The 15,218-nt window shown below is 47.9% G+C and overlaps 1 protein-coding gene across 1 annotated transcript in view; it reads left to right on the forward strand.

The window, feature by feature from the left end:
- The first annotated feature begins 7,065 nt into the window (after positions 1-7,065).
- ATP10A (ATPase phospholipid transporting 10A (putative)) overlaps positions 7,066-15,218 on the forward strand; it is a 95,342-nt gene continuing 87,189 nt past the window's right edge. The window contains exons 1-2 of the mRNA XM_038760118.1: positions 7,066-7,098; positions 7,491-7,960. Of these exons, the coding sequence (XP_038616046.1) occupies positions 7,066-7,098; positions 7,491-7,960 (503 nt within the window). The remainder of the gene's footprint in view (positions 7,099-7,490; positions 7,961-15,218) is intronic.

Consider the following 15,218-nt stretch of genomic DNA (forward strand, 5'->3'; position numbering starts at 1 on the left):
TGTGTAGCACTGTTCTAAGCACTGGGGAAGTTACAAGGTGATCAGGTTGTCCCACGGGGGTGCTCACAGTCTTTAATCCCCATTTTACAGATGAGGTAACTGAGGCACAGAGAAGTGAAGTGACTTGCCCAAAGTCACACAGCTGACAATTGGCAGAGCTGGGATTTGAACCCATGACCTGATGAATCCATGACCTCTAACTCCAAAGCCCAGGCTCTTTCCACTGAGCCACGCTGCTTCTCTCTCTCTCTGTATATATACATAAGTGGGGCTGGGGGTGTGATACAGAAGGGAGTGGAAGAAGAGGAAAGGAGGGCTTAGTCAGTTAAGGCTTCTTGGAAGACATGTTTTCAATAAGGCTTTGAAGCAGGGGAGAGTAATTGTCCATTGGATATGAAAAGGGACAGCGTTCCAGCCCAGAGGCAGGGCATGGGTGAGAGACTGGCAGTGAGATAGACGAGATCAAGGTACAGTGAGTAGGTTGGCATTAGAGGAGTGAAGTGTGTGGGCTGGTTTGTAGTAGGAGAGAAGCAAGGTGATATAGGAGAGGGCAAGGTGATTTAAAGTCGATGGTGAGGAGTTTCTGTTTGATGCGGTGGTGTATGGAGGAATGGGGAATCATGGCCTGAATGTTTTTGTAGAAAAATGATCCAGGCAGCAGAGTGAAATATGGACTGGAGTGGGGAGAGGCAGGAGGCAGGAAAGTCAGCAAAGAGGCTGATACAGTAATCAAGGCAAAATAGAAGTGCTTGGATGCCTGTCATTGGGTAGGGATTGTCTCTATCTGTTGCCAAATTGTACTTTCCAAGTGCTTAGTACGGTGCTCCGCACACAGTAAGTGCTCAATAAATATGATTGAATGAATGAATGAATGAAGCACTGTTCTAAGTGCTGGGGTAGATACAAGGTCATCAGGTTGTCCCACGTGGGGCTCACAGTCTTAATCCCCATTTTACAGATGAGGTAACTGAGGCCCAGAGAAATCAAATGACCTGCTCAAAGTTACACAGCTGATAAGTGGCTGAGCTGGGATTAGAACCCACAACCTCTGACTCCCAAGCCCGTGCTCTTTCCACTAAGCCAGGCTGCTTGCTTGGCACATAGTAAGCGCTTAACAAATGCAATTATAGTTGAAACCATGGGAGCAAATGAGTTCTTCAAGTGAGTGGGTGTAGATGGAGAATTAAAGGGGACCCAGAACTGAACCTTGAAGGGCACCCATATTCAGGGGGGTGGGAGGCAGAGGAGGAGCCCACGAAGGAGACTAAGAGGAGAACCAGGAGAGGACAGTGTCAGTGAAGCTGAATGGTCCCAGGAGAAGGATAATGGTCTCAGAAGAAGGGGGTGGTTGACAGTGTGGAAGGCAGCTGAGAGGTCGAGGGAGATTAGGATGGAGTAGAGGCCACTGGATTTGTCGAGAAGATGATCATTTGTGACCTTTGAAAGGGTGGTCTCTTTGGAGTGAAGGGGATGGAAGCCAGATTGGAGGGGGTTAAGGAGAGAATTGGAGGAGAGGGAATTGAGGAGGCTGTTGAAGACAACTTGCTCAAGGAGTTTGGAGAGGAATGGTATGAGGGAGATGGGGCGATAACTGGAAGGAACCATGGGGTCAAGGGAGGGTTTTTTTAGGAGGGGGGAGACATGGGCATGTTTGAAAGCAGTGGGGAAGAAGCCACTGAAGAGCAAACAGATGAAGATGACAATTAGAGAAGAAGGGAGGGGAGCAAGTGTTTTGATAAGGTGTGAAAAGGTGGGGTCAGATGCACAGGTGAAGGGGGGGATTTTGAGAGAAAGCAGATCTCCTCTTGAAATACTTCTGGGAAAGATGGAAAAGTTGAAGAAGGGGCAGGAGGGGGAGGGACTGGGGAGGAACAGGGGAGATTTTAGGGAGATCATGCCTGACAGAGTCAATTTTCTCAAAGTAGGTGGCCCGGTCATTAGGGCAATGGATGGGGGGTGCGGGGGGCAGGGAGTTTGAGGAAGGAGTTAAAATTCTGGACAAAATGGGGAGGGTGATGGGGTTGGGTGTCAATAAGGATGGAGAAATATTTTTTCTGAGCAGAAGAGAGGCAAAGTTAAAGCCCGCACGGGTAAATTTGAAGTGGATGAAATCGGCCTGGTGTCTAAACTTCCTCCAGCAGTGCTCTGAGGCTCGGGCATAAGAGAAAAGGAGATGGACTGTGAAGGTGACCTAGGGCTGTGGGTTAGTGGTACAAGATAGACAAAGGGATAGAGGTGCAATTGAGTTGATTATAGTTGAGAAGGTGGTGTTGAGTGGGTCAATTTGGTCATCAAGGGAAGGTAGTTTAGGTTTGGAGGCTAAATGGGTCATGATAACTTGGGAAAACCAGATGGGGTCAAATGATGAGAGGTCTCTGAGGGGGATAAGTACAGATTTTGGGGAGAAGTTTTGTGGGAGAGAAGGCAAGTGACAACGTTGTGATCAGACAGAGGGATTTCAAAATTGGTGAGGGTAGAGGTGTGCAGTGGTTAGAGATGATGAGTTCGAGTGCGGGTCCAGATTGGTGAATGGGTGAGGTGGGGTGGAGCAGGAGGTCAGTGGAGTTGAGGAGTGATAGAAGGCGGGCAGCAGAAGGGTCATCAGGAACATCTATGTGGATACTGAAGTCCCCATATTTCAATGTAGGGATGGAGAAAAAGGAAAAAAATGTGAAAAAGAGATCAAAATGGTTAAAAAAAAGTTGGAGGTGGGACTTGAGGGGGCAGTAGATGACTGTTACTAGAATCTGGAGTGGATGGTAGAGGCCGGGGATATGGGCTCTGAAGGACAGAAAAAAGAAAGATGGAGAAGGTGGAATGGTGCAAAGTGGCCTTGGCGTGTGAGAAGGGTTCTAATACTGGCTCTGTCACTTGCCTAATGGGTCACCTTGGATGAGTCATTTCACATCTCTTTGCCTCAGTTCTCTCATCTGCAAAATGGAGATTCAATAGCAGTTCTCACTCCTTTTTGGACTGTGAACACTTTGTGAGACCTGATTTTCTCATATTTACCCTGTGCTCAGTACAGTGCACGGTACATAGTAAGTGCTTAACAAAAGCATTATTATTATCATTATTGTTATTACTATTATTATTATTATTATTATTATACCCCTTAAGTATTTGGACACTTACCCCAGCCCCAGTACCACCACATTAATGTCCATGAGGAACAACATGGTGTAGTCGATAGAGCATGGGCCTGGAAGTCAGAAGGTCATGGGTTCTAATTCATTTGTTCATTCAATAGTATTTATTGAGTGCTTACTCTGTGCAGAGCACTGTACTAAGTGCTTATAATGATGGTATTTGTTAAGCATTTACTATGCACCAGGCACTGTTCTAAGCTCTGGGGGAGATACAAGGTAATCAGGTTGTCCCAAGTGGGGCTCAGAGTCTTAATCCCCATTTTACAGATGAGGGAACTGAGGCCCAGAGAAGTTAAGTGACTTGCCCAAAGTCACACAGCTGATAAGTGGCAGAGCTGGGATTAGAACCTGTGACCTATCCTGGCTCTGCCACATGTCTGCTGTGTGACCTTGAACAAGTCACTTCTTTGGGCCCAGTTCCCTCCTCTGTAAAATTGGGTTAAGACTCTGAGCCCTAAGTGGGACAGGGATGGTTTCCAATTCAATTATCTTGTAACCACCCCAGAACTTAGAACGGTGTCTGGCACATAGTAAGCACTTAACAAATGCCATAATTACTCTTATTATTACCAAAGGGCTTACAGGGGCACTAGCACTGAATAAACACACACGTCTGTCCTGAAGGGGGATGGCTCAGCCTATGAAACAGAGTGGAAGTCTACATCATTGCAGCTGGGCTTTATGAGCTGGATAATCTCGCAATCATTAGTAACAGCCATTTCAGCTGTAGCAAATATGAATGCAAACAGTAATTCGATCTCACGGTTCGGGACACCAGATTTGCTCTCTGGAGAGAGAGGAATCAGGAAGAAATCTGTCCCTCGCTTCCTTAGGTGCTCAGGTGCTGGGCTTCTCTGCTACAAGACCTAGGAGAAAATTTGAATCCAAGGGTAACTGCTTCTGACCAGTTTGGAACAGAAAGTTTAATCAGCTCTGGGAGACTCACCTCAGATCACAAACCCTAGCAGGATTAACACGGAAGGCCTCATGAGAGCCACACTTCTTCAGAGGAAATTGAAAGAAATTAAAACAAATAATTGCACTTCTCCTCCTTTGATGTCCACCTCACTGAATCCATTGTAAGAATTTAGCCAAGATAGAACTAACTCTGGAGTCCAGTTTCCAGAGACCTGGGTGACTGTGGGCAGCGGATGTTTCTCTTAGAAGGCTAGACCCACACTCCAGATTATTCTATCTAAAATCAGCCTCATTGTAAATCTGATTAATGCAGGGCTCTTTACTGGGGCAGACTGCATCAGCCAAAGTTCTGAAATCTGCTGCTCCAATGGGCTATTTTGAAAGGAAATATTTTGTGCCCACATAATACTCTCAGGAGATTTACACTCTGCTGTTTGAATATAAGTGGAGACTTTGGGCAATAGACATTTAACTCCCACCTTGAGGTTTGGATGTGTGTGGGACATCCTTGGAATCCCTTCCAAGATTTGGGAGTCAGGAAGACTACAATGAACTCTCTCTCTCTCTCTCTCTCTCTCTCTCTCTCTCTCTCTCTCTCTCTCCCCCCCCCCCCCCCCAATGCTTCCCAACCCTTTGAACTGGGAGGACATTAGTAGTTGCACATTTATGATTTCAAGAACTGAAAACTTAATATCCCATTCCAGTTCATGAGTGTGTGTGTGTGTGTGTGCACGCGCACCTGCGTGCACAGGCATGGAAGTCAGAGGCCCGGGTTCTAATCCTGAATGTCATTTGCCGTGTGACCTAGGGCAAATCACATCACTTCTCTGTGCTTCAGTTTCCTCGACTGCAAAATGAAGATTCACAACCTGTTCTCCCTCCTACTTAAACTGTGAGTCCCATGTGGGACAGGGACTGGGTTCAACTCTTTTTTATGGTGTTAAGCGCTTACTATGTGTCAGGGACTGTACTAAGCACTGGGATAGATGCGAGGAAATCAGTTTGGATACAGCCCATGTTCCCCATGGGGCTTACAGTCTTAATCCCCATTTTAAAGGTGAGGTAACTGAGTCATATCAAAGATAAGTTGATTACAACTTAACTTGTATCTATTCAGGCGCTTATGCAGTGTTTGATACAAAGTAAGAGATTATCAAATTCCCTCTCAGGGTCGCACTTAGAGAGTTTCCAGTACTCTACCAGTCATGACTACAGTAGGGAGAGTCAAGCAGAGGCCTACCCAGTCCATTCCTAGCTTGGGCAGTGGCTAGTGATTGGCAGGCAACCTGCTACAAGTCAGAACTCCCCTGTGCTGGGCAGCAGCGGCGTGGGAGAGAGTCGAAGGCAGAGACTTGTTTACTGTGCGGAAAGCGGCGATGGTAAACTGCTTCTGTATTTTTACCAAGAAAACTCTAAGGATACACTACCAGAACAATTGCAGATGGAAGTGGGGCATTCTGGGAGAGATGTATCTGTAGCGTCGCTATGGGTCGGACACGACAGCATAAGACAACTACAACCCAGGCACTTTTAGTACAGTGTTCGATATAGAGTAAGAGCTTAACGAATACCGTAATTGTTATTATTGCATCTAGGGCCTGGGGACTGTACCTGGGTCTGTCTATGAGTAGTTGTACTTGGAAGTCTAGGTGTATGTGATGTGTGTGAGTGTGTATTTAGATACCTGGGTGTGTGTGGGTCTAGGTAGGCTGTAAGTGAAGGTGCATCATTGCTGTCATAATAATAATAATAATGACATTTATTATGTGCTTACTATGTGCAAAGCCCTGTTCTAAGCACTGGGCACCTACTACATCCAGTACACTGTATTAGGTGCTTAGAATATAGACTCAGAGTACAGCACTCTGTCCCTGTCTTTGAGGAGCTTAGAAAATAATGGGGGAGACAAGAAGACAGGGGTAGTCTATGTATAGTGACAACAAGAGGGAATGCCTAGACTCCAGTGGTAACAAAGGAGGTAAAAAATGAATAAAGGAATGAATGGAATAATTAATAGCAATTATTGAGGGCCTTTTGGGGTTAGGGCATTGTACTAAGCATTTGAATACAACAGAATTAGAAAACATGATTCCTGCCCTCTGGGAGCTCACAGACAAGCAGAGGAGGTAGACATTTAAATTTCAGATAGGCAAATATAGCCCACTATGACAAGCAGCGTGGCTCAGTGGAAAGAGCCCAGGCTTTGGAGTCAGAGGTCATGGGTTCAAATCCTGCCTCCACCAACTGTCAGCTGTGTGACTTTGAGCAAGTCATCATCAATCGTATTTATTGAGCACTTACTGTGTGCAGAGCACTGTACTAAGTGCTTGGGAAGTATAAGTTGGCAACATATAGAGACAGTCCCTACCCAACAGTGGGCTCACAGTCTAAAAGTCACTTAACTTCTCAGTTTCCTCATCTGTAAAATGGGGATTAAAACTATGAGCACCCCATGGGACAACCTGATCACCTTGTAACCTCCCCAGTGCTTAGAACAGTGCTTTGCACATAGTAAGTGCTTAATAAATGTCATCACTGTTATTATTATTATTATAAGGATATATAAGGAACCCCACGTGGGACAACCTGATCACCTTGTATCCCCCCCAGTGCTTGGAACAGTGCTTGGCACATAGTAAGCACTTAACAAATACTATCATTATTATTATTATTATTAGAAGGGCTTCACTATGGGGGTTGTGAGTATTTAAGGGCTTAAGGGTTTTAGGACTGAAGTGGAATCTGGAGGATAGAAGAGGGAAATATTAGTCAGGGAAGACCTCCTGAAGGAGGTGTGATTTCATCCAGGTTGGGAAGATGAAGAGAGCGTCTAGAGGCGTGTCCGGGGGCGTGCCCGGGGGTCTGGGGGCGTGCCTGGGGGCGTGGCCTGGTCTTGGGGGCTCGTGGGGAAGCGGAGCAGCGGGTGGTTTGGGAACGCGCTGCCCCCTTCCTTAGCCCCCTTCTTAGCCCCCTTAGACCGGCGCGGTGCGGGGCCCGGATGGGTCCGGGCGGAGGGGCCGCGGGCAGGGAGGTCCGAGCCCGACTCCTGCCCACCCCCCGCGCCCCCCAGGGCCGCCGCCCGGGGCAGGCACAGGAGGGGAGTCCAGGGGAGGGGCAGAGATGGGACCAGAGGCAGAGATGGGAACAGAGAAAAGAGGAGAGACAAGAACAGGAGGAGAGGCAGAAGGAGAGACAAGAACAGGGGCAGAGACGAAAGCAGGAGCAGAGGCAGAGGCAGAGATGGGAGCAGAGACAGGAGGAGAGACAAGAGGAGGGGCAGAGACAAGGGCAGGAGCAGAGGCAGAGATGGGAGCAGAGAAAAGAGGAGAGACAAGAACAGGAGGAGAGGCAGAAGGAGAGACAAGAACGGGGCAGAGACAGGAGGAGATACAGGGGCAGAGGCAGAGATGGGAGCAGAGACAGGAGGGGAGACAGGAGGAGAGACTGGGGCAGAGATGGAAGCCGAGGCAGAGAGCCGGAGAGGGGCAGGGCCTGAGGCAGAAACAGAGGCCTAGTTGCTCTGGGCGAATTGTGCGGTCCAACCTGGTCCAGCCGGGGCGGGAGAGTCCAGGGGGCTCAAAGCCAGGGGGACCCCCCCGCCGGCCTCAGCCCCCATCTGTGGCCAACAACCAACTGCGAACGGCCAAGTACACGGCGCTGTCCTTCCTGCCCAAGAACCTCTTCGAGCAGTTCCACCGCCTGGCCAACGTGTACTTCGTGGGCATCGCCCTACTCAACCTAGTGCCGGCCCTCAACGCCTTCCAGCCCGAGCTGGGCCTGGGCCCGCTGCTGCTCATCCTGGCGGGCACTGCCGCCAGGGACCTGTGGCAGGACCTGGGCCGCCGCCGCTCAGACCACCGCATCAATCACAGGCCCTGCCTCGTCTTCTGCGGGTGAGGCTTGGGAGCTGGGGCCTGGGGACCGAGACTGGGCTGTGCTTACTATGTGCAAAGCACTGTTCTAAGCGCTGGGGGGGTCAAGGAGGGCTCAGGACCAGGGTCAGCCCAAGGCAGGATGGGGAGGGGCCCAGGCTGGGAGTCAGGCATGGAACTGGGTTTAATAATAGTAATAACGATGATGGTGTTTGTTAATAATAATAATGATGGTATTTGTTAAGCTCCTTCTATGTGCCAAACACTGTTCTAAGCTCTGGGGTACACACAAGGTCATCAGGTTGTCCCACGTGGGGCTCACAGTCGTAATCCTCATTTTACAGATGAGCTAACTGAGGCACAGAGAAGTGAAGTGGCTTGCCCCAAGTCACACAGCTGACAGGTGGTGGAGCCAGGATTAGAACCCATGACCTCTGACTCCCAAGCGTGTGCTCCTTCCACTAAGCCACATGCTTATTAGGTGCCAAGCACTGTTCTAAGCACTACTATGTACCAAGCAGTGTCCTGGTGCTGGAGTAGATACAAGTTGGGCACAGTCCCTGTCCCATGTAATAATAATAATAATAATAGTGGCATTTTTAAGTGCTTACTATGTGCAAAGCACTGTTCTAAGCGCTGGAGGGATACAAGGTGATCAGGTTGTCCCACGTGGGGCTCACAGTCTTAATCTCCATTTTACAGATGAGGTAACTGAGGCTCAGAGAAGTTAAGTGACTTGCCCAAGGTCACACAACAAACATGTGGTGGAGCAGGGATTAGAACCCATGACCTTTGACTCCCAAGCCTGGGCTCTTTCCACTGAGCCACGCTGTTTCCCCATACTACTAATAATAGTATTTATTAAAACACTTTCTATGTGCCAAGCACTGTTCTCAGAGATGGGCTAGATTCAAGGTCATCAGGTTGACTCACATGGGGCTCACAGTCTTAGTCCCCATTTTACAGATGAGTTAACTGAGGCACAGAGAAGTGAAATGGCATGCCCAAAGTCACACAGCAGACAAGTGGCAGAGCTGGGATTAGAACCTTCATCCTCTGACTCCCAAACCTAAGCCACGCTGAGTGGCCCAGGGATCCGGGCTAGGATAGGGTTGGGGGGGAGGGACCCAGGAATGGGGTCAGGCTGGGGGAGAACCGGGGGTTGGGAGGGGGACGGGTTGGAGAGGGGGGATAGGGGGTGGGGAGCCCAGAGAGGAGGAAGGTGGAAGTCTGTGAAGTAGCCCAGTGTGGTGGGCAGAAGAATGGAGTGGGCAGGACTTTAGCAAAGGTGGTAATAACAGTGCTAATACTAATCACTGTGGTATTTGTAATAGCAGAGGGAGAGCTAAAAATGTGTCAGCAGGGTGAAACTAGCATCACTGTGAGGGATTTAGAAGGGAATTTGAGCTCCCTTGATGTCCATTCATTTAATTGTATTTATTGAGTGCTTACTGTGTGCAGAACACTGTACTCCTCTGACTTTAGAAAACATGTCAAAACTATCTGTGAAAACTCAAGGAGGGATGTTGGGGGCTACCCCACCTAGGGTTGGCTGTGTGGCCCACCTCGAGGACGTGACCCTAAAGGTTTTGAAGCAGGAGTGAGAATCCTTCTCCTCTTCTTCAGGCATCCAACCAAACCTCTGGAGCGCTCTCTGCCCTACCAATGAAACCTTCCTTCCCAGCAGTATCTCTAGAGGAGAACTCCTGCCTCCTCTCAAAATCCACCCCTTCCACCTGCACGTCTGACCCCATTCCTTTGCACCTTATCAAAACTCTTCCCCCCCACCCCCACTTCTTCACTCCCTAGCAGCCATCTTCTACTGTTTGCTCTCCATGGGCTTCTTTCCCACTGCTTTCAAACATGCCCATGTCTCCCCTATCCTAAAAACCCTCTCTTGAACCCAAGGCTCCCTCCAGTTATCGCCCCATCTCCCTCCTACTATTCCTCTCCAAAATCCTCAGGTAAGCTGTCAACACCCACTGTCTCAAATTCCTCTTCGCCAATTCTCTTCTTGAACCCCTCCAATCTGGCTTCTGTCCCTTTCACTCCACAGAAACCGCCCTCTCAAAGGTCACCGGTGATCACCTTCTTGCCAAATCCAATGGTCTCTACTCCATCCTAATCCTCCTTGATCTCTCAGATGCCTTCGACACTGTGGATCACCTCCTTCTCCTGGAAACGTTACCCAACCTTGACTTCACTGACTGTCCTCTCCTGGTTCTCCTCTCATCTCTCTGGCCATTCATTTTCAGTCTCCTTCATAAACTCCTTCCATGCCTCCCACCCCCTAACTGTGGTGTCCCTCTGGGTCCGCTTCTATTCTCCATTTACACTCACTCCCTTGGAGAATACATTCACTCCTATGGCTTTAACTACCACCTCTATGTGGATGATACCTAAATCTATATCTCCAGGCCTGATCTCGCTCCCTCTTTGAAGTCTCAAATTTCCTGTTGCCTTCGAGACATCTCTATTTGAATGTCCTCCCTCACCTCAAGTTTTAAACAACCAAAACAGAACTCCTTATTTTCCCACCCAAACTCCTTCCTCCCCGTGACTTTCCCATCACTGTAGTCGGCACTGCCATCCTTCCTGTTTCATGTCCTTGTAGTTATCCTTGATGCCTTTCTCTTATTCAGTCCACACATTCAATCCATCACTAAATCCTGTAGGGCCCGCCTTCACAACATCGCTAAAATCCACCCTTTCCTCTCCATCCAAACTGCGGCCGTGTTAATACAATCACGCATCCTATCCCATCTGGATTATTGCTGACCTCAGCCTCCTGTCTCTTCCTGCTCCAGTCCATACTTACTTCTGCTGCTTGGATCATTCTACTACAAAAGTGTTCAGGACATGCTTCCCAACTCCTCATGAAACTCCAGTGGTTGCCCATTCACCTCCGTATCAAACAAAACACCCTCACCATTGGTTTTAAAGCAGTCAATCACCTTGCCTCCTCCTACCTCATTTCACTCCTCTCCTACTACAACCCAACCCGCACACTTAGCTCCTCTAATGCTAACCTTCTCACTGTACCTCCAACTCGTCTATCTCACTGCCCACCCCTTGACCGTGTCCTGCCTCCGGCCCGGGACACCCTTCCTCCTCCAATCTGACAGACAATTATTCTCTCCCCCTTCAAAGCCTTATTGAAGGCATATCTCCTCCAAGAGGCCGTCCCTGATTAAACCTCCCTTTCCTCTTCTCCCACTCCCTTCTGCGTCACCCTGACCTGATCCCTTGGTTCTTCTTCCTGTCACCAAACCAGTGCTTTTGAGACCAGGAACATAGATAATTTACTGTCTTAACCTCTTGAGGATGCTTCTAAGTTGTTATGTTTGTTTTTTGGTTTTTAATTCCTGCCATTATCGCTTAGAAAAATGAAACTCCATATGAAGAGTGTTTTAAAAAGGACTACTTAGGAGAATTTCAGACCATTTCTTGGCAATGACAAGATGTTCACATGAAAGTGAAGGGAAGGCTACTTTTAATACATGTGACCAGGGGGGTTTTCAGAATCAATGAAAGAAACAGTTCATTTCTTCACTGGAAAATTTGACCTTTTTAGCAAGCGTACGACTGAAGAACTGTCCTACACAAACTCTGAGTTGGTGAGATGGGGCTGTGCCTGGTGCTTTCCCAGAATGCCTTGCCTGCAGCTTCCTTGCCTCTTTAATTGCCCTTTCCCTCGGTGCTTTACATTCCATAAGGAATCAGGAGTGTTGGGATTAATGAACTCATCAAATAAAATCCCCTCCACCCTGAACCTCCTCCAGAAATTTTGGATGATCTCGCAAGATTTTTTCTTATACCTCCTGAGAGACTCTGTCTCCCCGCCTTGACCAAAACTAGGCTCTGCTTCTAGAGAGTGGCATAATGGTTAGAGCATGACCTTGGACAAGTCTGACTTCTTCTGGGAGTCAGAAGGTCCTGAGTCTGGTTCTGGTTCTGCCACTTGTCTGCTATGTGACCTTGGGCAAGTCGTTTAACTTCCCTGTGCCTCAGTTATCTCATCTGTAAAATAGGGATTAAGACTGTGAGCCCCATGTGGGACCTGGACTGCGTCCAAGCTGCTTAGCTTGAATCTACCCCAAGCGCTTAGAACAGTGCCTGGCACATTCTAAATGCTGAACACATACCACAATTTTTTTTATTATTATTATTAGCAACAGTCAGAGCCCCACCAAGACTCAAGCTAGATCACCAAAGCCACTGGAAACTCCCTGCCCCGGTTCCCGTCATCCATCCACCTGGCAAACGTTCTGCCACGTGACTGTAGCCATTAACTCAGTCCCCCAGGCCATGCCACCATCCAGGCCTTGCTCCCAAACCATTTCCCTCCTGCCCACCCTGGTTCTGAACTGGAGAGAAGAGGGGATGTGTGGGTGTAGCATAGTGAATAGAGCACCTGTCTGGGAGTCAGAAGGTCATGGGTTCTAATATGACTCTGCCACTTGTCTGCTGTGTGACTTTGAGCAAGTCACTTTACTTCTCTGGGCCTCGGTCCCCTCATCTGTAAAATGGGGATTGAGCTGTGAGCCCCACTTGAAACAGCAACTGTGTCCTACCCAATTAGCTTATATCCACCCCAGTGTCTAGTACAGTGCCTGGCATATAGTAAGCACTTAACAAACGCCATAATTATTATTATTTAACCTCTTACTCAATGCCAAGTACTGTTCTAAACGGGGGTAGATACAAGATAATCTGGCCCCGCATTGGGCTCACAGTCCAGGTAGGCGGGAGAACAAATACTGAATCTCCATTTTGCAGATGAGGAAACTGAGGCCCAGAGAAGTTAAATGACTTGCCCTAGGTCACATAGCCAGCAAGTGGCGGAGCCAGGAATAGAACCCAGTTTCTCTGATCCTCAGGCCCGTGCTCTTTCCATTCAGCCACACTGCTTCTCTGGAGAAAGTACTTCTGCCTCCTCCTGGACTCCCTCAGAGCTTTCCTCACAACACTCTCCTTCCAGATCTCATATACACCTGAAAAACCTTCTCCCCAGATTCCTTAGACTCCCTCAAAACCCTCCTCTCTCAGGACCCATTTGAGGATCAGATGAGAGAGTTGTGGGTGGGGAAGGAGAGTGTGTGTATCTGGGTCTGTGTAGGTTTGGGGGGATCTGTTTATTATAAGTGTATGTATAAACTGCCATTTGGCTTATATTTTAAATTCATTCTCCCACTGCCAGAAACCCTTTTTGAATTTCTCCCTCTTTGGAATGGGTATTCACCTCTGTTTGCAGATTTCTGCCAAAATTCAAAGTAAAACTGAAACAGCCTTTCCCTGTTTATTCTCAGTAACAATAATAGTAATTGTGGTATTAACTAATCTCACACTGTGTGCCAAGAACTGCGCTAAACGCTGCGGTAGAGACTACAATCAGATCAGACACTGTCTCTGCCTTACAAGGGGCTACACAAAGAGAGAGGGAAGTAAGGTATTAAATCTCCATTTTATAGATGAGGAAACTGAGGCACAAAAAGTTAAGTGACTCATCCAAGGTCTCACAGCAGACAAGTAGCAAAGTGGGGATTAGAACATAGGTCTCCTGACTCCCAGGCCTGCGTGCTTTCCACTAAGTTACACCACCAAGGGAGCTGGAGCTCCCCTTTACAGGGGACAAACCAGTCTCATGAAAGAGAGGCTTGCTTTCAATCCGGTTCATTTCATAGCTGGTTTACTGCTGTGCTCAGCAGGGAAAATGAGGATTTAGTCAAGGAAGACATCTTGGAGGAGTTATAGTTGCAGGAGGGTTTGCAAGATAGAGAGAGTCATGGTCTGTCAGCCTTGAAGGAGGAGGGAGTTTCAGGCCGGAAGGAGGACCTGGGCAAGGGTTCGGCAGCGAGATAGATGAGATCGAAGTACAGAGATTAGGTTGGTGTTAGAAAGGAGTGTACAGATTGGGTTGTAGTAGAATCAGTGAGGTAAGGTAGGGAGGGGAGAGCTTATTGAGGAACTTAAAGCAGATGATAAGGAGTTTTTGTTTGATGTGGAGATGGATGGAGGGTTTTGAGGAGTGAGGTGATAGCAACTGAATGTTTTTTCAGGAAAATGAGTTGGGCAGCAGAGTGAACTCTGGAGTGGAGAGAAACAGGAGGCTGTGAAGTCAGCATGGAGGCTGATGCAGTAATCAAGGCATGATGGAGTAAGTAGTTGGATCAGCATAGTAATAGTTTGTATCCTCCTCCTCACCCTCCAAAAAGATGGATTATGACTGGAAGACAATGTTCTGTGTAAGCTTGTCCTAAAAGTGTTGGCGTTTGGATCTGTACAGATCGTAAGGGTAATAAAGTCTGGCAGAAATGTAGGTTTTGAGAGCAAGGTCTTTATCAGGGTCTTCCCCAGATGGGTAGGAGTTTAAAGTAAAAGAGAACACAGGAGGGCTGTATGGAAAAGAAATTGTCTTTTTCCCCAAGCCCCTCTCTGTGCCTTGACTTGTTGGTGAGACACATTAAAGAATCTGCAGCCTGTAATTAGTGGCCATCCTCCTGTCATGGACATATAGCAAGCTGCTGGAGTGGAAAGACTGGTACCTGACTGACGGATGCTCCATTCCCCCTGTGCTATGGAAGACTGTCTTTTGCTGCCTTGAAGAGTTGGTCATTTGCCTCTCCTGTGGCTATTTCCTAATCCAGCATCTTCTCCTCCTGCTCCTCTTCCTCTTTCTCTGCCTCCTCCTCTTTTCCCTCTCCTTCTTCCTCCTCCTTCTCCTTTTCCTCCTCCTCTTCCTCATTCTCTTCCTTCTCTTCCTTCTCCTCTTCCCTCTCTTACTCCTCTTTCTCATTCTCTTCCTCATTCTTTTCCTCCTCCCTTCTCTTCCTCCTCTCCTTCTTCATTCTCTTCTTCCTTCTCTTCCTCTTTCCCTCTTCCTCCTCTTCCTCTTCCTCTGTTCAGAAATTGAGAGACACTCACAAAAACTCCCCTTCCCTACACAGGGCATGGTGCCCCATTTGCCTCCACCACATCTTGGGGTAAAAAGGGGAAATGTTTTTTGCATTTTATTTGATTATTTGTTCATTTTAGACATGTTTTGATGTTAGCCAGGCATTCTTAGTCCTTTTCCATCAATGCAAATGTTCTTGGAATCGACTTGTGGGTGTGCTAGGTGTCCTTGTTATTTTCCCCTTTAGAATAACAAAGGCAAGTGTTTATTTTTACAATAACACTTCCTCCAGGTGATTGTTTCGATCAGTAAAGCACACAGTCTACCAGATGAAGGATAAACAAATGCCACTTTGTACTAGGTTCAGAGTAAAGTAGACCTGGG

This window comes from Tachyglossus aculeatus, chromosome 18 (assembly GCF_015852505.1).
Source record: "Tachyglossus aculeatus isolate mTacAcu1 chromosome 18, mTacAcu1.pri, whole genome shotgun sequence".
Classification (NCBI taxonomy): Eukaryota; Metazoa; Chordata; class Mammalia; order Monotremata; family Tachyglossidae; genus Tachyglossus; species Tachyglossus aculeatus.